Here is a 22,919-nt window from a genome sequence, read left to right as displayed (position 1 = left end):
TTTTACCCCAAAGAAAAAGGGTAGGGACTTTGACATTTATTTTTTATTGCAAAATAAATTATTTAATTCAAGCTACAAAATTTTCAGATTTGAATTGCCTGAAGCACTTCAAACAACAAAAGAAGACATTCAAACAACAATCAGTAGAACTAGGAAAAAAGCAAAAGGGTATATCATCCCATAGCCAATGCAGAGGCATACGTTCAATTTTCCAAAACTCAAGTTATTAAGATCAGCAATTTAAGGTTGCAGTTACGGTCATGAGTGTTTTCAAGATCAGGCATAGTATCGGATCGTGTATGTAGCGTTTGCTCCTACTCAAAGTCTTCAAGCAATTCAATTCTGTTAGATGAGAGATGGATCTATTTCTTCTGAACCCTACTAAGTTCCTCAATGAGTTCGGATCCGCTAGAAGAGTCAGATTCATAAGCAGCTGGATCGGTAGTATTCATTGGAGATGCATCTTGATCACCCGAACCTGAACCAGAACAAGAACCAGTACAAAGTCAGTCTAAACTTCATCCCTTCAATGCCTGGTATGGAAAGCACTCAAGAATTTAGTGTTTAAATGAAATTAAGAATGAGCTGAACGAAACAAATGAATACCTTTCTCAAACTTCTTTGTATGCCGCCTAATAAGTTTCTTAGCTTTGGTTATGGTCAGCTGCCGAGCGAATGGAGAGATCTCGGCTTCACCTTCACTCCACTCTCCCGGGCGATCGGTCTCTGCTTCACCTCTCATAGTTCGTAGCACAAATTGTTTGGCTTTGCGCCGTTGATTGTTGAAGAGACCCCTAACGGAAGTAACAAACCCATCACCGGCTCCATCAGTTGAACGCTTAAGAAAGGTCGTCGATTTCTGATCAGATTGACAAACCTGATCATTGTCACTAAGATGGAGTTCACCATCAGGAATATTAGTTATACTTGGCTGTTGACTGTGTAACTTGTCTTTGAATTTCTTACCCTACCAAAAGTCAAATAATTAAAAGGAAAGTCAGCAGTTTTGCACTCCAAACTTTACTGTATATAGGTTATAACAAATAAATTGAGCTCCTACGTTGCCCTCTCGGGTTCAATGTGAGTCTTAGACATGGAATGTGTTCGATATGGGTGAGCTCAAATTTTTCATATATTTGGAGGGCATAACCCGTATCATGTCTAATATATGTAGGAAATGGATGCTTCAAGAAAAATAAAGAACTGGAACAGTTATCATCATAGTTCATTATGAAATGAAGCATTAGAATCTCCCAGTCGTAAACCAACAAATAGAGGGAACTGAGACAGGTAAGTTTAAAAGTAAGAGAAGATTCAAAGTAAGGAGATTTGAAGGTAGGTTTACCAGAGTACCAATAAGATTCCTTACCTGCATTCCAGTAAAAGATTTTAGGACCCCCCATATAACATGCTTCTTAACTCGAGAGAACAGTCTCCTCCAACTTCCGGTGAACTCGACACGGTGAAATGTATCCATCAGCAACTTGACGTCACTTACAGCAAATCTGGACCCTTCGTACGTAAGACACAGCTCAACCTAATGCAGAACCATAGAAATCTATGACAATTGAAAACAAGTAATAGCAATATAAAACATGAGATAACCAATTAAAGTTATCTGAACCAACCTGACTTATCTTGATATTGCGAAATTCAATCAGTTTCGGAGGCCTAGTAGTTTTTTTCTCTTCAATGGATTTTCCAACGACCTTCTTCTCTTCTTGAGCTGGTCGACCAGATTTAGCAGATTTCGCGTCTTTTGATTTATTTTTCGAGGATTCATCTTGATCATCAAGTAGTTGAGCTTGCAGGACAAGTTCGTTTGCTATGGATTCTGCAACAGTATCTTCCCATGTTCTGTCAAAAGAAGATGTTCTCCTCAACCCAGTGCCAGGTTTTAGGTCTGGCAACTTTGATGTCTGCAAGTGGGCTCCAAAAAAGAGCTTATGTAAATTTCAGCGGTAGAAATATAAAGATCCAAAGCCTCTATGGGAACCTAGTGGCTTTAAACAAATTAATAAGTTTACACGATAATACAAGGTAGAGAAACAAAACAATGCTCACTCGGGGGGAATCTGTTGACTGATCGGTAATGGACACATTCGATTTGGAAGATGCCTCAGACTCCTTTGATGCTTGGCTGCCCGATGAAGCATCAATGGAACCCTTCTTTGCCCGTCTTGCACCAGCTATTGTCGAGACCTTCCAAACTTCCTGCATCTCCCAAGTTCCAAGCATAAAGACAATCACCAGTTGCACTAAAAATTGATTACACATTCAAAGATCCAAAGCCCAAAACTAACCTTTCGTTTTTGCGAATCTTGGTCTTCTGACGGAAAGAGATATCCCCACACCATTCTGTACATTGCCTCAGTCAAATGAATCTTAAGCGGATATATATCTACCTACAGTACAAAAGAAATAGCTTGTCTCAACTGTTCTTAACAGTAGTTCATCAAAGTCACAAATGCTTCTAAGATCTAATACACAAATACGACAAAAGTTGCTTAATTATAATATAAATCACTTGCAAGTCTGCATGTGACGAACAAAAAAGTAATATCTCTCAACTGTACGCTAAGCACTACGGAGTTAACCATATGAATTAGAAAAGCCCCTCCACAATCAACATGGCCACTCCTAAAACCATGATGCCATTAAACTAGTGCATCTGCTGCAACCGACTACTATATACAAGACCCTAATCATTAAACGCTCTCAAACTCGGTTTTAAGGAATCAAGGGCCGAAAGCAAGATCATCAAAATCTGTCTCTCTTCTCTGTCAACCTTGCTTCTTGTTTCCTCTTTACAATCTTATTTCACCATAATTGCTGACAGTTTTTTATGCTTAAAAATGCATGCTCAATTTGATGGTATCAATTCCAGATGTCATCTTATTTCCTGCATGCACTTATTTTGGTCATAATCACAAAGCTAAGACAACCTTTTAACTCACTTTTTAGTACAATTATCCTTCATCTATTCTGCAAGAAAAGCTCAAAGGGAAAATATAGAGAAGATTGACAATGTGTGAGATTATACGTATTTGTGTATAGTATAAGAGTTATCATATCTTCTCCATGGATATTCTACGTGTACCTATGGTATAAAGACATCCAGATGCACATAAACAATGTAATCAAGATTTTCAAATGAGGAAGTGGATCCAGCTTAGAACAAACATATGAACCAGATCATTGGTTAAATCAACCTACAATCTGTGAACTCATGCAGGACCGAGTGACATATTAAAGCTAATAATGGTTTCAGATGTTCTGTATTGAAGTTGTTCGAAATATACAATGCTCACACATATAAACAATGACTGCAAAAGGAAAAGGGAAAAAAACAACTTTACCTGTAAAAGCTCCAGAACAGAGTTTCCATCCTTTGGAGTTCCCTGCTTTGCATCAACGCGGAGCAGGACATTTCTGCGAAAAGGGAAGTTGATATCATGATTTTCTAAAGAATTTTTACAAGAAGCTTAGGTATCTAATCCAAAATCTTCACACGGATATTTCAAGAGGAAAATGATCATGTACATAAGCAAGTTTCAGATAGCATAAATGGCAAATGCAGAGGACCATAAGATAGAAGTAAATATAAGAGTAGGTCCTTTTGGCATTGAAGCGCCAAATTGTGCATTAAAGCATAGGAATTCATAGGTTTTAGATGAGGCGTGTAGTCAAAATGACTATAAACCTTGAAAGGGGAAAAATTAAATATTCTAAAAGTAGTCACAAATTATAATCAGGAAAACACAAAGGCATAACCACAGCAACATAATCAAGGGAAATGTATGTACTTTCCCCATTCTGGAGGAGGATTCCAGGCTGATAAAAGTGTATCAGACTTTGCATTAGCCAGACAGTTTCTTATAATAATAGACTTAGTTGTAAAAAGAGCCACACCAACATCTCTGTAATCACGATCAAAATCATAAATCTGCATGAACAGGAGACAAAACCGTAAGATGCCATCTTCAAAAGCAAACATTATTTAATAGCAATTCCGTATGGAATTTAGACCTCAATTAAACCATAATTCAATAAATAACAACAAAGAAACCAAACGTCAAATTAAAACAGAGCAATCAAAAGGAAAACACAATACCGGTCTCAATCTAGTCTAAGGTTCTATGTACATGACTAGCACATACCAATGAAGAGGAAGGTGCTAATTTCTAAAATGAGAAATCAATCAAATACATATATATTTAATATTTTCAATGAGTATAACTTTGTTAGTACAAGTTAAGAAGCTTAGTCCAATCATTTTCTAATGTATTCCAAATATAGGTACAACCAGACCTAAATAAAAGTCATTAAACTCGAGCTCTTAGTTTCCTTCATATCACCTTCAACAAGATATAAATGGATATTTTCATCCCTACTTATCCTTTAAAAAATGTATTATCTCACCTATCAAATAAAATTAAGGCTCACAAATAAGATCGAATACTGCCTTTTTTTGCTTAAGAAATCTCCACCTAGGAATTAAGAAGCAAGTGCCATAGATCATTTAAGATGGACTATAATATATGTATATATTTATCAATTCTTTCTTGGATTCCTTAATATTGTTAACGAGTTTCTCAACGACCTGTTTTTTTTATTTAAGAAAATAACCAGTATATTAGTTCCTGGATTATTGATGATATATATAAACATATATGGAAAAAACTGGAATAAAATATAATTTATGGATTAATCAACCTGATAATTGTTTTTGTTAGAATTGATATTTATTGATTGATTGAAGGGAGGCATGGACGGGTGTAAGGAGCTGTTTTCTAATTCTTATTTGTTACATTTGCGAGAGATAGGAGGTTTGCTCCATCCGTTTGAGCCTAAGCACATGGCTTGACTACACAGACTGACAGTAATCACTGTTAGTTCAGGACGACTCATCTATTTGAAGACACAACCTCCAAGAAAAGATCAAGAAAGATATCATTTGATACTTCAATAGCATAAGCATAAAGAAAAGGAACTCACCATGTCATTTATCTCTACCTCAGCAAATGATTTACCATCCATAAGCATGCTCCACACAACTTTGGTAATTTGCACAGAAACTCGCATGGCACAGGATGGGCTTTTGTTCTTTTCTTTCTCCATTAGCCGTTGCTGAGCTGCTTTCTGCATTGTAACCCGTAAGGCTGCTGATGCTTCCTTCCTAAATTTTTTTGCATTAACAAGTTCTTTCTTCAGCCCTTGCACCTACACAAATCAAGTTCTATTGCTTGAAATCTATTGTGTACTAAAGAATAACGATCAATCCACATTGAATCTTAGAAGACCGATAAAAAAATAGGTATATGGAATCTTAGTAGACCAATACGAAGAACACAGAATCCCTGCCCAGACTATTGATCCCACTAATAATGTTGCAATAAAAGGTGCATAAACAGGAGATACAGTAAAAAAAAAAAAAACTAAAAAGAAAGCCAACAGCAATTGTAGCAACTTCAAAATGCTTTATCAAGGTCCAGTCTTATCCCCATAGTTAGCCTCTGCAACTCAACAAACATCCTTTTAAACTCCAAAGTGCTTTTTAAATAAATGCCAGATTTGCAGAGTTATGTAAGTCAATATCACCTTTTCTAGATTTCACGATTCTATACTTGTAGGTAGAGTATCTTTCCACATTCAAAAAGTTATGCTGGAAAAAAATAGTCCAACAAAGGATAGGGGATTGACCCTCATTTCAAGGAAATTATCCAACATAACAGATACTCATAATTTGATGGTATAACAGCTGAGGAAAAACCTTAGAAATTGGTTCAGGCAGGATGCCAAGACGAAAATTCAGTCCTAACCAGTAAGATAGGATGCATCTTAGTTAAACTTCACTTCACTATTAATTACCTTCACCAATAAGGGCATTCTCTGCGGAAAGAAATTTATGGGAGTCATAGGAAATATATTTTCAGGAACAAAGATCATGAGAGATTTCCCAGACAAGCTGAGGTTGGGAATCAATGTTTCAAGCTCTTTCACATCACATTAAATTGGAGTTGATGGAGTGAAACACAGGAAAGTTCAGCTCTCCACTTTTCTAATATGAGTTGGCTCATAATATAGGCTCCACAACAATATTAACCTTCTAAATTTAATAACATTGAGAGAGAGCATAACTCTGCAAACATGGAAACTTGACATTTAGAGACTGTTAACAAGGTCCACTTTCTTACCAAAATTGATTTCCCACCATTTACCATCCACCAATCACCTTCTTTTTCTGGATTGTCTCCTGAAGTATCACAATGAATAGATATCTTCTTAATGTCACTGAGTAGCAACCTAAGCTCCCATTCTTTCTGCTCAAGAGTGATTTTGTCAAGTTCTACCTCTTCAACACCATCAGGAACCACTGCATCTGCCGCCTCCTCTTCATCTTCATCATCTTCTCCAGGACAAGAGAACCAACTTTTTTGAGGCCTGAATTAAACATGTTACTTTAATTAATTTGAAAGAAGAGAACTATATTAAATACCAAAAAATTCTTCCGTTGCTGAGATTATGCAACTGCTTTAAGTTATTAACAAAAGAGATGATTGCATTCAAATAACAGATATGAGGAATGTTGAAGAATAGGTTACATTTCAAAAAGATTCTCTTTAAGACTACTAGCTAACAAGTGTAAAGAGACTTTGATTGATATAAACACAAAATATGTTTATTGTTTTTAAGCTAATTTAAAAGGAGGCCGGGTAAGGTTAAGAAAACCCAGCTCCTGACCATCCTTGTAGTCTAACATAGCTGGTCTACCATTGATTAAAATAACCCAAAACAAATATTTAATCTATCTTTTAAACACAAGCAGGAAAGATGAAGTCTACTTAGAAACACTATTACAATAATATACATTTGCAGATCTTCTTCTTTCAAAGGAATAAAAATGGAGAACAAAGATTTCTTTTTAGTCCAGCATTTTGCTAACAGATGAATTAAATTTCAACTAGGAGAGCAAAATTTGATTCGACTTGAAAAAATAAATAAAAAATTCGAATTTCGAGTTAAACGAATCAAGTTATTCGAGTCAACTCGAATGTTTTTTTCGAATTTCGAGTTCGAATTGAGTTGAGTTTTCGAATTCGAATAACTCGAATAATTCGAATATCAAACTATATATTTTACATTTTTACCCCAAACTCCCAAACTTTTTTACTTTTCCCTCAAAACTTTTACTCCTTCCCACTTTTTCTCAAAAACTTTTACTCCCCTCTCCTCCCAACCCCCACCCTCCCAACCCCCAATCTACCCAAAATCCATTTCCCACCAAAATTTTACTCTCCCATTTACCTTTTCTCAAAATTTTACTCCCAAAAACCCTTAAAACTTTTTATTTTCCCCCAAAATTTTTACTCCCTCCCACTTTACCCCAAAACTTTTACTCCTTTCCCATCCCACCTCCCATCTACCCCAAACCCATCCCTCCCCAATTTTTTTTTAATATTTTCCCTCTAAAATTTTACTCCCCCTATTTACTTTCCCTTAAACTTTTATTCCCCAAACCTTTTACTCTCAAATAAAAATCAAAATTATCCAAAAAGATCACTAAACATAAATAATAATAATTTTATTTATATCTACTATTTATATTATTAAATTAAATTTTACATTTTATATTATTTATAATATTAAATTGTTTAGTCATATTGAATATTTATATTAAAATTGAATTATTAATTATGCCATAAAATATTCGTGTTAAAATTTTATATTGGTACCAATTTCACATTTTATCTTTAAAATAACTTTTATTAAAAATTACATTTTACATTTAATATATTTTTAATTACAAAATACATAGTGACAAGAATCAAGATAATTGAAACAACTAAACAAATAAAGAAGCTAACCCATATATAAAAGATTAATAAATAAATTATGAGATGATGAAAGTTAATAAAAAATTCGATTAAGGTGGACAAATTTTATTACGATGGGTGAAAGTGGTTAAAAGGACACAAAATTATTTTTTAAAATTTAACTCAAACAAATATATTCGATTCGAATTCATCTCACTCAACTTGATTCGAGAAAATTTCAAATCAAATTAGGATGATAACATATGATTCGTCAACTCGATTAACTCGAAATTTTTTCATTCGATTCGATCAAACGCTCACCCCTAATTCCAACCATGACATAGTACATGAAAATGCAGAAACTCTTGCAATTAATAATGCACATACTACAATTTCATAAGAGAGGCATTGTAAAAAAGTTAAAAGAAACAAAAGGCAAACAACTGGGGCATGTACTTACTTGGGAGCCCGAGCAAAGAGAAGGTTGGTTAATACATCCAGCATAACCTGAAATTGACGAGATGTCATAGAAGCTGTTATGCTCTGAGAGTTAAAGCTGAGATCCTTTAACGGCTTCACCTGCAACACAGTTAAAATAACAAACACATGCAAGTTCAATATAGGAGAAACCTAGTGCTCAAAAAAACAAACACAGTCTTTTCTTCTCAAAAGATTTAGTTTTAATACTATTATTATTACAATATATCCCTTCTTTACTTATAATCAATTATGTGCCAATATACTTACACAGACATCTTTGCAAAAATAGCTACCTTGTAAGCATCACATTACCTTCAATTCTGGGGTTCCACTTTTATGCCTTGTGAATCTGAAGTACATATCACAAGGCGTAAACACCCTTTCAAGTAGAGCACCAGTACGCTTGACCTTTGGAGAACTTCTACGGATTTTTGGAAGCCATTGTACTCCAGCACCAAGATCCACATCAGTTGGTGCAACATGAGCCTGCACATGCTCCAGCATCACAGAAAACTCCATGCGTTTCAAAGTCATGTCATGCCCACCTTCAGGAATCTGAACATTTCCAGTACCAAGTGCTTTCTCAATCACCTCAGAGCCGACACGAAGAACTGAATGAAAAGATCGGGCTAAAACACGACCGGTAGCAGCAGCAAGAAGAAATCTCCCCTGATAGGCATGAAGAAGTAATATTATCAAAAACATGGTTAGCACAAGATGATAACTATCAACAAATCATTAAGAAGGGAAACATTATACACCTGTATCATACAGATCAGAATGTCCTGTAAGATCTCCCTAACATATAGCTAGTGAAATCAAGCAAAGATTTCATAAGAATATGAAATGTTCTGGAAACTTACAATAAAAAGTTATTCTTTATGATATGCATCATAAAGAATGGATAAGCTTATAAGATGCAAAAATGTCATAACTCACATTAGCGTCTTCAGAGTGAAGATTGAATTGAGGCTCGATAATATTCACCATAAAATGACGAGTCCCCTCCTCTTCAGAACCATCAACCTTTTCAGTTTTGGCTTGTTCTACAGTAAAACATACAAATTGCTGTAACCTTTGGAAGTAAAATAATCAAGTTTATGTAATTTAGCCAAATGAGGATAACCATAAAAAAAAGGCCTTTGATGCATATGACATCCATAGCAATTGACCAATGAATTCAGAAATAAATAACCGCACTAGCATTACATGGAATATATGCATCTCAATCTTAATGCGTCAAAACCAAAATTTCAAAGTAAGCATAAGACATACCAACTGCAGCAGTAGATGAATTTTCCATTCCAGCTGCTTGCGGTAGAGATGAACCTGATCCCAATGTCTCCGTATTTTGAGAAGGGGAAGGCACAGCATTGTTTGTTGAAGGTGACTTCAGAGCATCCTCTTGAGGCATTTCAGGTTCAGCAAGTTTCTGTTCAGCAAGTCTCTGTTTCTCCTCGAGTAACTTCCTCTGTCTATACTGCCGAGAAGCACAAGGCTTTCGAGGTACAAGTGCTTTGCCTAATGCAGCACCAAAAGACCTCACAGCATCTCGATTCTCTACGTTCATCAGAATTTTAAGGCTGTAAAGAAAAATACGCTGACAATTGTCAGCTATAAGCACACAGTATCCATCGTCATCACTAGGATCTGACTGTTCATGCTCGTCACACTCTCTCGCTTTTTCAGATTTAGATCTGACATATGTCACTCCATGATGTTTCTTCCCAGCCTCTTGCCACGCCAATAAGCTTTCAGGATCAGCCTTTGGGGACTGCTTTCTTATTGTAAAATAGTCAGCTGACAAAAAAAATCCTTCATCAGGATGCTTATCTGTGCAACCACTCGTAGAATTACTTTTTTCAGTAGGAACTTGCTCCATGGATGCAGACTGAGAAGTTTGAACTACTTTTGTGACACTAGTGCAATCTTCTTTGTCTAAGAAACCCTTCAGCAAATGAAGGTCAACCCCCAGGTAAACAAGATCAAGAGGATCACGCTGGCAATCAAAAGTAAATTTTTGCTTACCCCTGCTGGAACAGACTTCAACTTTAAACTTTGTTGTACTAAATGTCAGTCCTTTTGCTGGATCATCATCAGAAAAGGTCTTATACTTTATGCAAGTAGGCGTAGAATCTAAACGGAACATTGTTTCTGTCATCACCCTATCTAATGGCAAGTTTCCTGATCTAGGAATTCGTGGAACTCCAAAACGAGGAAACCGAGCAAACAAACGGATTTTGTGAGGAGGCAAAATCATTAAATTCCCGAACTTAGCCAACCAAGCTAGGTCATGTGCATTGAAACTAAATGTTGGTGATGCAATTGAAACATTCTCAGCCTTGCAATGTGCCTCATTGACAGTTCCATCCACAACAGTGGAATCTGATGCTGAAGGGGTTTGTTTGTCCGATGGGGGAACAGGGGCTTTAAAAGCAATGTCAAATCGGAGAGAAAGTGCAGTAGATCTGAAAGGATCAAGCATTTTCTCTCGAACCTTCCCTTCTAGAGGAAGTGCAAACAGATAATGATTCATGGGATAACCAGAATCGCAATCCCAATCCATTAGAACCTCAAGGCTAAAGACTGGCACTTCTAGGAATGGGCCATATACGATGGTAGGAATTTTTAAGCTGCGACTATCTATCAAACTCTCCAAACTGCTCAAGAAAACTTTAAAATCCCTTACACAACTATAAATACGGCCATCAGATTGCTGGATCTCCAGAGGACCAGAAATAATTTGAAGTTTGTCAAGCTTTTCATAAGGATCACTAGATGCTTGAATGTACCATTTAGTTTCAGAAATGATTAAAGTATTGTTTCCATGGACGTAATTTCTCATGTCATCCCACCATGGTAAGCTCTTCTCCTTTTTTGGCTGCACTGGAAGACCAGGACCCTTTTTGCTTAAATTAGCCCTACGAAGTGCCACAGTGAATGCATAGCTGACATCAGCTAAAACCGTTTCATATCCCACCCCAAAGGACACTTCCGCACTTTTAAAACGTAAAACCAAATCTGTGTATGTTTTCATTGGTGGAGTTGTACCAGTCGCTGAACGAAGCATGCGGACCTTTCTCCACCTCCCAATGAAGACATCATGCGATATTTGGGGCTGAAAAGCTGTTGCCTAAAATTCAAATAAAATTATTTCAATCAGTGTAAGATCAGCAACCTTCCACCCTCCCTCTTTTTCAGAAAAGGAATGGCATATAAAGAAGATTTTCAAATATTGTTATCTTTCCATTTAGAATGGGACAAGAGAAAAAAGGGGAAGGGAGCTAGCCTAGGAGTTTACCTGTTGTGCCATCACAAGACGGCCTTCACATCTACCAGAAACAGCAGAGAAAAGAGGAAACGTATAGTCTCTTATCTGAACACCTAGACTGCCGGCGTTTAGGAGAAGATTACACCCATATAGACGGGAAAACGGAATTTCAGTTTCACGACAGACAGGATCAAGCTGCTTTATAATCTCTATCATCCCATCATTTCCACCATCAATCACTGTCACGGTCACATCCAGGTCTGTACCTGAAATAGTAAAAAGAGAAACTCTTGCAGTGCTTGGCTTAAAACCAGACTGTAAACCTTCCCTATAGCTACCAGAGCCTTCCGCTGGTTTTAGCTTCTGACATGCTAAGTAATAGGATTGAAAAGACTGTCTATATATCTCGTCTTTCATTTTTTGGATTGCTGAAGGATCTTGCAGATCAATCTCAGTTCCATTATAGTGGACCCTTCTTTCAGAAGAAGAATCATTAGTTTCAGTAGTTTTAGGACACTGATTGGCCGAAATATAATCATCAAAAAATTTCAACCTAGCACCTAACTCAATGACCTCTTTCTTCATTAGCTGATAGTGCTCATCAAGCCATCCTTGGATTGGTTCTTCCTCAATTTCACCGGTCAGCTTGCGTATAAAGAACTTTGCACATCCAAATTTTGATGAACTAGGCTTTTTAGGTTTCGGGTTCGGGTTATCTTTCTTCGGAGGAAGAATTAGCTGAGTTTTAGCGGCAATTACAATCTTCAAAGCTCGTATCATCTCTTCAACAACATCATCAATGGCACGCAACTCCAGCCTGAAAGGCAAGCAAATATAAACATCAAGTGCTTGAATCACGAAATCCCACACAGTGACAACTGGTACATTTGGATCAGATGAGCTGGAAACATTGGGAATACGGGAAATTTGCATTCTGCCACTTCTCAATAACCGGGCTCCATTGAAACTAAGCATCAGTCCTTCAAGAAGTACCCCTATGCGGGCATTCTCAGAGAAAATTGACTGAACCTGTACAAATGCATCAACTCCATCTCCAGCTTCAGCAAATATACTTAGCATCTCTATATCAAGAGCAAAAACAGATTCTTTTTTCTTTGGTTTATCAACATGACCGGATTCCACCCCAATGACTTCTTTCCTCTGCTCAGCATCTTTTTCGCTGGAGACATCATCTGCGTGTTCATTTCCAGGTCCCTTGTGTTTAGCCTTCTCATTCTGAACCAGTGCTTTCAGTTGCAAACCAAGTTCAGCAAAAGACAGACACATGTCCGGCTCCCAAGTGATGGAGATGTCAGTAGCACTGAACAAAGAGCAAATAGCTATCTCCTTATGGCCAACAGAGCGTTGTACAAATTTTGCATTCTTCATATCAAATAATTCAACTTTTTTGTCTGGTTTATCTTCTTCGAGATGGTCCTGATAAATAGATCTGATTCTTTCAAGCTCGACCTGTGTGGATTGTTTATCCTTGTTGACACACAAACTAAAGTGAAAGATGTCAAGCAAAAGAGAGTACTTTAATTTCTTGCATTCATCTGAAACTGTGGACAGTACAGTTGCAGTACGTGGTGTACCATCAGCTGAAACACTAATAACAATTCGACCACCCTGAGACCCATAATTTACTCGCTTGGGATCTGCCACAACTGTGTTTTCCAAGTAAGCGTCGCCACAAAAACTAACTGAACACTGTTTAAGATTAAATTTTATAAGTCGAGTACCCTTCCCTGATGGCTTTGATGAACGCGCTGCCCTGCTCTGTGTTGTTTTCTTACCAGAAGATGGTTTTTTGAAGAGTGCTTGAAAGGTAATGGCTGTTACTATAAGTGATTCTACTCGCTTGGATGTAAAATAAAGGCCTATTCCAGTCACGTCAGCAGAAAGAACTAATTTACATCTAGGGCCACCATCGTCAGATGATTCCATGTCCTTTTTACCCCAATCTACACTAATCTTTGCTATATTCAGTAAGGAACCTGAATTTGATTCAACACCGAAAACGTTTTCTTTCAAGCATTCATGATTTTCATCTGCCACTTGCAAATTCAGCTCGCCAAGTTCTGCATGTACTGCGATTCCTGTGCTTGAAATGTCGTTAGCAAGCACATATGTTGACAGTAAGCAGCACTGCATTGGAAATCAAAACAAAAATTGGTGCCAGTCATAATGTTTTTCCAAAAGGCAAACAGAAATCAATTGATGCATACAAAGTGAATAACACCAAAAAGGGAACAGACCGAACATATCATGTTTCTCAGAAAAGCAAATAAATTATAAGTGTGACCAGAGATGGAACTAAGATATCCTACAACCTAATCTATAACAAAGAAACTTCTTACGTCAGCAAAACCATCATAAGCATCCAAGCATGTTGGATAAAGTCTACGAGCAACTTTTTTGTATTTGGAGTTTTGTAAAACAGTTAAAGTAGGATTCTACTTTTAGCAATCTGTTGATTTTAAAAGTGAAACCAGCATTTTTATTATATAGACGGCGGCCATGGTTCCCATCGCCTAATAGAAAAACTATTGACTTGACAATACTACCTAGAAGAAAAAAAACACTTGATTATGCATCAGAAGTTCTAGTAAAATAAGTTAAATATTTGGCATGATTATCTGGCGAAAAGAAAAAAGAAGAAGATCAACTGAAACTAAAGAACTCTATTCTGCAGATGCATCCTACAATACCAACAATGTTCTGGCAAATAATAATAATAAAGATAACTAGCAGATTATGCATCCTACATGAGTTGTAAGATGAAGGTTCTGTCATTTCCCAGATACCCAACATAAAAAAGATATATGTTGCTTACTTGATACAGCGGCACATCACTGATACTATAAAGCACAATTGTAATATCTGGGACTGAGACAGTACATTTCCACATGATCGCTTTGGGCTCAGTTGATTGTGGCTTCTCAATAGTAGAAGTTTCCGCTTGAAGAACCATTGCTTTCTTTTTGGATCCTGTACTAGGGGGTTTCAACTTCAACAATCTCTTTAAACTACTCATTATAACAGTGCTCCGAATCCCTTCAAACTTAACATCAATTTCAGCTCTAACAGGTGAGATTGGCTGAAAAGCAACAGCATTATAAAGAATAAGCCACTTAACCAACCCCAAAAATTAAAATGTGGCACCCACACCATGTTTAACAAGTCCACATGTTAAAACATACAATGCTACCAAGCAAAAGAGAAATAAACAGGTAGTAGGAGAACTAGATAGAAATGAGAGGGGAAGAAAGGCTTCCTTTACTCCCAAACAAAAACGAGGTGATGAGAATAGTCTGTCTGTGAACCAGGGAAGTAATCAGATTTTTATATATACACATATATAAACTAAAGATAGAGAACAGGCTAAGTAAAACTAAACATGATAAAGTTACTTCCTTTTCAATCAGATTGAAAACCTACCATCTCCATCAATTAACAGGGACCAAAATATAAGCAGTCAACCCCGTTTTAGACATCCAAGTTAACTGTGGAATGAACAGAAAAAGGAAACTAGAGAAGTCCGAATTGCTAAATGTAACTATATTACGTAGTTTGCTTTTACAATTGATAAGATGATCTCCAAGAACCAAAAACCAGCTAGTTTAATCAGTTGGGTTGGGGAACCATTCACCAATGTGGGAAATTTGACTCCCTTGACTGTATCGGGGCTAAAATGATCAAACCCAGATCCTATCTGGGGAACTAATAATGTTTTTTCTTCTAAAAGAAGTTGCCAGTCTGGGCAATTTTTGTTTTTATAAGTCATTGTCATTTAAAGGCAGGTCAAGTTGGGTCGTATTTAGCTATATTATCCAGACTTTGGGTGAATGTGAGCAGTAATGTATTTGACGTAAGTACACTGAACTATTTCTAATTTTTTCCATACATACAGAGAATCATAACCCCATACCTTGTCCAAATATAAGTAGGACACAGATGTCTGATACAGGTACTTTAGGGAGAAGAGTCTTGGTAAAATAATATTTATTTATCTTTTCCCAGTGGGTAAGAGACAGATGCTAACAATTGTAAAAGACGACATCAGGTTAAATTGCTGTGGTTTATGCAAAGATTTTTTTTTTTTTAATTTCTATTTGGTTCAGGTTATGCAAGCAAATTTTGGAATATACAAGGCCCAGACATCCAAATAGAAATTACTCAACCGGTAATCCAAATTAAATCCGCCAAAAGAGCATAACAGAATAATATTCATTTTCTATCAAGCTACAATGCCTGACATATGAACAACATAAAATGCCGATGCCATGCCAGATCCTAGATTTTCAGATTTGACAACTAAAAATGATAGTTTCTGAATTCATACTCATCTAAGACCACTTGGTAAAAGACATAACGTAAATAAATAAAACAAATGGAAACTTGATGACAGCATTTGTTGTCAAAACATATTTTTACCTTCTTGTAAAACAAAGACAGTGTCGCAACTTAACAAAGACACCAACCAGCCATGATTTCACAGGACTTACCTGTACCGGGATGTTGACAAAAGAGGCAACACCAAATTTCATTATCTCCAATACAGAAGAGCCAGATTCTCTAAGAAGCTGAAATCGGGAGGAAAAACCAATGTCAATAATAGGCAGAGATGCAAGAATATAGTTACAATTAAAACAGAGTTGTAACATCAATAGTAATGGCTATACATGTATCTCACTGAATTCCAACTGAACATCAATGCGTGTACTCTCCACTTCTTCAGTTGATCTTGATTTGATGCTTTTCAACTGAATGCTCTTGATGTTATTTTCAACAACAATATCATGTTCCCGATGCACAAACTTCACATCTAGTTTTGGTAAGTTGAAGCAAATCTGTCGCAGACAACAAATAAAAATGAATGAATAATACGAACTTACCATCAGTGCAGTCAAATAAGTTGAGCATTATCTTCTCCAGTAAATTGAGCATTGTCTCTGAGCTACACATTTTAATTCTCAATTCTCACTATTCAACAAAAGAAAATATGGCTCCATCAGACAAACAATTACCATCTTCCATAGGGTATAGAATCTCAATAATGCCACTTTCCATCAGAACTCTAATTTAATTTCTTGCAATCTTAGCTTCCTCATTAACTCTGCAAACTGGCAGCCTATTCTTAAGCTCACCAACAGTAAACCAAAGCAGTTACTCCAAGCAGGTTGGAACTACATCTTTAATTGTTCAACCAATAGATCATTAACATAACAAATTTCATGATAGATGGAGTAAAACAATTATGACCAAGCGCCAATATCAAAGTTTTTGCACTCTGATAATGGAGAACTGTCTTCAATATAATTAGAAAATGGCTTCCAACATTAGAAGACAGGAAAACATAAAACAAGCCTATCTCTATTGATGAGTAAAAGCACACACCTTTTCCGGAAAAATAGAAGTATGCTTTGACAAGGCTAAAATTGCAGCTTGCTTCTTATCAGGTTTTTTAGCGGGTAAGGAATCAGCAGTTGACTCTTTAACTTTATCAGTTTGAGAAGAAACATCTGGCGGTTTCTTATTCTTGGCGAGCAGCTCCTCATTGAGGTTTACAATAATCTCTCCAAAGTTAATGTCCACATTTCGGACAACTAAACCAGCTTCCCTGAAAGAAAATTAAATATAGAATATTATAGCATATAAAGCAAAAGCGACAGCAAGGAATACATGTTTAAGTAGAGAATATGTGTACGAGACAGAAACGAAACCCAACAGAGCTTTATGCTACAACTAAAATTTTACTATCACTAACGAGAACTTTTGCCAAAGATTAATGAGCTGGAATTATTTGGCCTCTATAAAAAATTCAGAGAGAAAAGAAATACCCATCATTGCCAAATTCACAAGAGAAAGAAAACTCTTCACAGCAAGAAGGAGCAGAAGGCTTTTCCATAACACCAGAGAGCGGCTGAATAGCTTGGACAGAAATGGGTAATATTTGTAATATAACAAACAAGTTGGGTTTAGAGCCACCATCTTTACATATATCTAGTTTGATTCCCTTAACTTCACTAGCTGCTTTAGGTGTCTGCATGATTTCAAGATAAAATTAACTTAGAGTACACAAACTTCCAAATAGAAAAGGACAACTTAAAAAAACGATAAAGGGAAAAAAATAAACTCATTTAAGTATACGTTGGCATTGGATATATGTGAAACCGGGCAATTTAGAGATTGTTGAGCCTTAACTAGATGATAAAGCATGCATGACATAGGTGTCTGAAGAAGATCAAACTCTTAAAAAGTTCGTTTTTTTTATGAAAATGAGCTAATAAATATGTCTACTGACTACTAAAATCATGCTCCAACATCAACTGAGGTTCCAAACAGTGCACACATGTGATATCGCTTTACAAGGACCAACAAAAAGTTATTATTGAATCTCTTAATTGATAGCTTTCAATCAGAACAACGTTAGAAATCAAAAACCAATTTGTAAAACTTATAACATTAAACATTGTCTCCCATCACACTCTCCCGACCTCCCTATGTAACATATATTCCAGTAAACAAACAGACACAACCACATCATAAAAGCATTAAAAAGCTATGTGCTGCAGATGAATTATATAAAAGCTGAATCATTACTTTATGGAAAAAGAGAAGGGTCAAAGACTAATTACCTTCAAAACCAAATCTGTAATAGAAACTGACAAAAATCTTGCAATGTTACCTACAGCCATCAACTTTTTGCCCTTGCCTGAAGAGCGAGGTTTACTGGATTTAGCTTTCTTTGAGCTTTTACTTGAAGAGCTTTTACTTTTAGGCCTCAATACAATTTCTGGGTCACTTATTACCAACTGCAGCTTCAGATTCTTAGAAATAATGCCATTCCCAAGTTTAACCGAGGGCTGACATAAAGTGAGCTTAATTTCACTGACCACTAAGGATTCAAGAGCACCCTGAAAATTATCCAAGCAAAGAAAACATGATGAACACTATGAACAGGGACATAGGTTGCAAAATAGTAGCTGGAACGAAAAGCAGGATACGATACTAAATTAGGAAGTACTGAAGCAACATCCAGATAGTCTTCATGCTTTTTAAAGGCTACTTTTAACTTTTCTAATACAGAGGATTGGCTTCAAAAACAAGCTCCTATTCCGTGCAAAAAGCTAATTATTTACTGTCATTCATCATTTAATTATTTATATGTTCACTTATAACTCTGAATGGAGGTGCAGAAGGCTCACGAAAGAGTAAAGTACGGACTTAAGTTGAATTTGTTTGACCTATATATATATATATATATAAATTAAAGATTCATGGTGATCAAGTGCTCCATGTAAGAACAAAATAAGATTTTACCATAGGTAGAAGTTGAACCTTGCAAAGCCATATCTAGGACAAAATAATGCAAATAAGCTGACAGCAAACAAAGCAGCTCATCATTGCAGTAATATGTCAAGTGGGATGGCCCATTATATATGAGAAAACTCCACCCGGAGGACACCACACGAAAGGAAAGATCAATACAAAGATCCATGACACTCGTTCAGTGAAAATACTCCATATTATCATTTCAACCAAAATACTCCAACAAGAAGTGACATGATAGAAAGGTGCAAGAGGAAACTGGAAAGAAAGGAGTACTCTGTCGGGAAGAATATGTGAGACACCAGCTTTCCACTTGTTTCATAACTACCCATCTTTCCAACTTCAACCGAATTCCAGCCAAAAAGATTAGATTCTCTCTACTTAGCCTCCCTTCCCTCCTCTTAGTTTTGGTAAAACATCAAATTATGAAAAAAAAAAAAAAGAGATGTACGTGCAATAACTAATTACACTTTCCCCTCTTATTCTCCATACTACAAAGCAAATGAAATAACATTTATCCCACTCTTTGCAACCACTTTTCTTGACTGAAGAACATTTGAGAAAAATATAAATTTATTTCTCATTTCTCCCATTATGCCAGTGAATTGACTTTCAAACTCACTTTTCCATCCTTTCTGACAAGATAGCTTAACGAGTAAATTGAATAATGAAAGAAAAAAAGTGAAATTGTTCAACAATTCAGGGACTCTGGTGTTAGTGACAAACAGAGGCTTTAAAAGTAACTTACATTTATGAGTCCTATTTTAACAGAATATTGAAGCTCAAAACAACCAAATGAAATTCAAGAAAGACCTTTTTCAACTTCACCGCAATATCCTTCAAACAATTCCATCCTCCAATTTGGAATTCAATAGATATTCCCACAGTCTTGCTTAGAATCCAAAACAGCAACTTCAAAGCATAACTGTAAAGTCAAATAATATGTATAAGTAACATAAATTTTAGCAATCACAGATGATGCATCACTTCAAAGTTCAAACAGAATACAACCATCATTAAGAAATTTACCTACATACATACACACATACATAAGCAATTTCATAATTATCTCATTGGAATTATTTTGCTCAAGTGAAGAAATAAATCGACAGCGCCTTTTACAAATTTGTAAGTAACTAAATTTACAGCATACGAAACAGCTTTTATGACCACAATTATAAACAACGCCAACAAACACTAAAGGACGATAACAAAATCGAAATGCATAAGCGAAAAGCTGATTCAAATAGCATTTCAGGCAATAAAATAAAATAAAAATAATCATATAGACATTTTCACATATAAAATTAAACACAAGAAAAGTGAAAAAAAATGGATGTACTTACAAGAACACTATCCACGATGTAACGGTAATCAGCAAAAGGCCAAAGAAAATCCTCAAGGCTCCCATTTTTTCCCAGCGAGAAAATTTAAATTGTAAAAGAAATGGTAGAAAATCCGATCAAATTATCCAATTCGAAAAAAAAAGAGCAATGAAGGGGAAAGAATAAGAGCCTCTGAACATAATAACATTAAGTTGAAAAAAAATAGAGTAAAAGGAGGCAAGGAAAACCTAAAGAAAATGAGTGTCCGAAAAAATATAAAGCGATGGAAGAGTTTATCTGAGGAAATGAGACCGAGTCTTCGAAGCGCAACGTTCGGAAGGGAGAGTCGAAACATGATAGATGATCCGATCCGTGAGGTACTCAGTGATCAAATGGACTGACTGACTGTTATTCTTTTCTGTCCGTTTTTTCTGGTAGTGTTGCCAGGGGTTTGGATCCCATGGTCTGAGGGTACCGGGAAGCTTGGTGTTTTTCTTTTAAAAATTTATTTAAGCACAAAAATACCTAATGCGCAATTACAAAATTTATACATCTGATTACTTCAGACAGAAGTTACCATTACAAACCACAATTTAGAGCAGTGGTTAAGTCTTTTGTTAGCACCACAAAGATCAAGTTTGAATCCCGTTGCTATCATTTGTTCTTTTGTTGGCACCCAAAAGTTCAAATTAAGTTGTTGTCATTTCCTCCCCAATTTATAATATTAAAAAAAAAAAAAAAAAAAAAACAGAGTTCAAACATACCTCATCCCGGATCAAGTTAACTTTTTAGACAGCAACTAAATATAAATATGGTAGAGCTCCAATATAAGTTACTCCATGTGGGACTCGAAAGTGAGAATTTAAAAGAATTTTGAACTAAATAGATTTAAGCTAAATCGTATTTTAAGTTTTAAGAATTGAATTTTAATTTTACTAAATTAATCTTATTTTTATACAATTATTAAAAGGTGAAAATATTTGAAAGTTCCTCTATTATAATGGCCTGAGTTAACATTAACTATTAAACAGAAATAATATTTTTAAAGTTTTTATAGTTATTTAAATAAAATATTTTGTTTTGAATTAAAGTGCGTTTGAAAAAATAATTGTCAAAACATTTTTATAGTAAATGTTAATATTATTACAATTTAGACTTACTAAATTGATCCATCTAACAATAGATAAATTAATTTGATCAAGTTCCTATAATATAAAGACCTTTCAAGTACTTTAATAATTATTAAAATTACTTGTAATCCTTCCTGATCCTTAAAAGTGAAAGATATTATACCTTTAAGACATTCAAATCCACATATCATCCAAAATGTTGTACTAACAATAATACCAATCAAACTACGCATTAATTAAATTCATATTAATTTAGTATAACTAAAAATTTAATATTATTTCAAATTAATTATTTATGCCTAAATTAAATTTTCTCTCAATACTAATGAAAAATAATTTAATTTTTTTAAAATCCTATGCCCTGAACTTTTGAGTATAGTGGTGACATTTATGAGATAATTCTATTATGTTTCTTTATTAATATTTAATATAATAATTATCATGATTTAAAAATAAAGCATTGAATGTGAAAATTAATTTATGAATAATAATTAAATATACATTAAATAATAAATAAGCAACGGATTGGAGCGAAATCGGACATTCACTCTTCTGTGGGGATTGGATTTTGTTTGTGAGAAAGTATCAAATTATAGCATTGATGCAGAATTGGTAGCTTATTCGATACGAAATTATATTAAAAGGTTTTTTTTAACCTATAAAAACTTATTTATATAAATTTTATTTTAAAATTTAAATAAATATTAAAGTTTGAACTTTTAAACTCTCTTTTTTTAATCAATTTAACCTCTTAATTTTATGTTAAAAGCTATGCCATTAAATAAAAAATATTTTTGTTATTTGTTATTTGCATTAAAATTATTTATTTTATTATTTAAATAATATATACTATATAAAACATTTGACTGTGTTGGTGTCACTCGTAACTCGTGGGTCTCAACCCAGTTGTGAAATTACTAAAATTAATTCATTTTACAAAAGAATAAATATTATTTTTAGTGTATTTATATCTTTTACATTTTAATAAATCTAGAAAATACATACTCATAATGAGAATTATGATATTTAAACACAAGTAATTATAATTTTCACCATCACAATTTAAACATTTCAACTAAAGTTGTATTTGCTTTTTATATTATTATTTTTTATAAATTTATTACATAATTCTTTTTGCCTCGTCTTAGGTGATATTTACCGCTAAGATAAGATGGAATTTTATATTTATTCTTAGATACTTGTTTTTGGCACAAATTTATTAGGGATTTGGATATTTGTTGAATGGTTTCATTAAATTGGATATTGACTACACATCATGTAGCAACAGGGGAGACGTCACAATAATTTTTTAAGGGTGAATAAAATTTTAATTATTTATAGTCTAAGTTTTTATAATTTTTAAAGGATTAAATCGAATTTTTATAATTTTAGGGAAGGCTAAAGTGTAATTTTATTTTTATTAATTTAAAATTTTAAAAATTTTAAAATTTAAATAAAATTTTACATTTTAAGGAGATGGGCCCTGCCAATCCCTTAAATTAGCCTCAGTATAGTAATATTAATAATTATAGTAATTGAATAATTACATTTTTAAACACGG

The 22,919-nt window shown here is 34.8% G+C and overlaps 1 protein-coding gene across 1 annotated transcript; it reads right to left on the bottom strand.

Annotated features, from left to right (window-relative positions):
* LOC108450118 (protein SABRE-like) lies at positions 1 to 21,072 on the bottom strand. The gene is made up of 23 exons (XM_017747595.2): positions 20,250 to 21,072; positions 19,717 to 19,828; positions 18,210 to 18,488; positions 17,412 to 17,614; positions 16,969 to 17,191; positions 16,254 to 16,421; positions 16,077 to 16,154; positions 14,405 to 14,668; positions 11,599 to 13,716; positions 9,573 to 11,430; positions 9,237 to 9,343; positions 8,610 to 8,966; positions 8,278 to 8,396; positions 6,198 to 6,444; positions 4,999 to 5,223; positions 3,807 to 3,946; positions 3,360 to 3,432; positions 2,304 to 2,405; positions 2,065 to 2,214; positions 1,629 to 1,919; positions 1,370 to 1,537; positions 607 to 967; positions 1 to 478 (listed from the first exon to the last, which is right to left on the bottom strand). The coding sequence occupies exons 1-23, from the start codon at positions 20,312 to 20,314 to the stop codon at positions 363 to 365; spliced, it is 7,824 nt and encodes a 2,607-aa protein (XP_017603084.1). The 5' UTR covers positions 20,315 to 21,072; the 3' UTR covers positions 1 to 362.
* Positions 21,073 to 22,919: the final 1,847 nt, after the last annotated feature.

The sequence above is a fragment of the Gossypium arboreum genome, chromosome 5 (assembly GCF_025698485.1).
Source record: "Gossypium arboreum isolate Shixiya-1 chromosome 5, ASM2569848v2, whole genome shotgun sequence".
NCBI lineage: Eukaryota > Viridiplantae > Streptophyta > Magnoliopsida > Malvales > Malvaceae > Gossypium > Gossypium arboreum.
The sequence above is the reverse complement of the archived record's forward strand: the minus strand, read 5'-3'. Positions and strand labels throughout refer to the sequence as shown.

Bases quoted from the DNA above. Each gene is read 5' to 3' on its own strand.
- LOC108450118 (XM_017747595.2), bottom strand. From the start codon at position 20,314: ATGGGAGCCTTGAGGATTTTCTTTGGCCTTTTGCTGATTACCGTTACA. The intron at 8,397-8,609 runs GTAATGTGATGC...ACTGTGTTGCAG, and splicing joins GTGGAACCCCAGAATTGAAG to GTGAAGCCGTTAAAGGATCT. The intron at 1,920-2,064 runs GTGAGCATTGTT...GCCCACTTGCAG, and splicing joins AGTCAACAGATTCCCCCCGA to ACATCAAAGTTGCCAGACCT.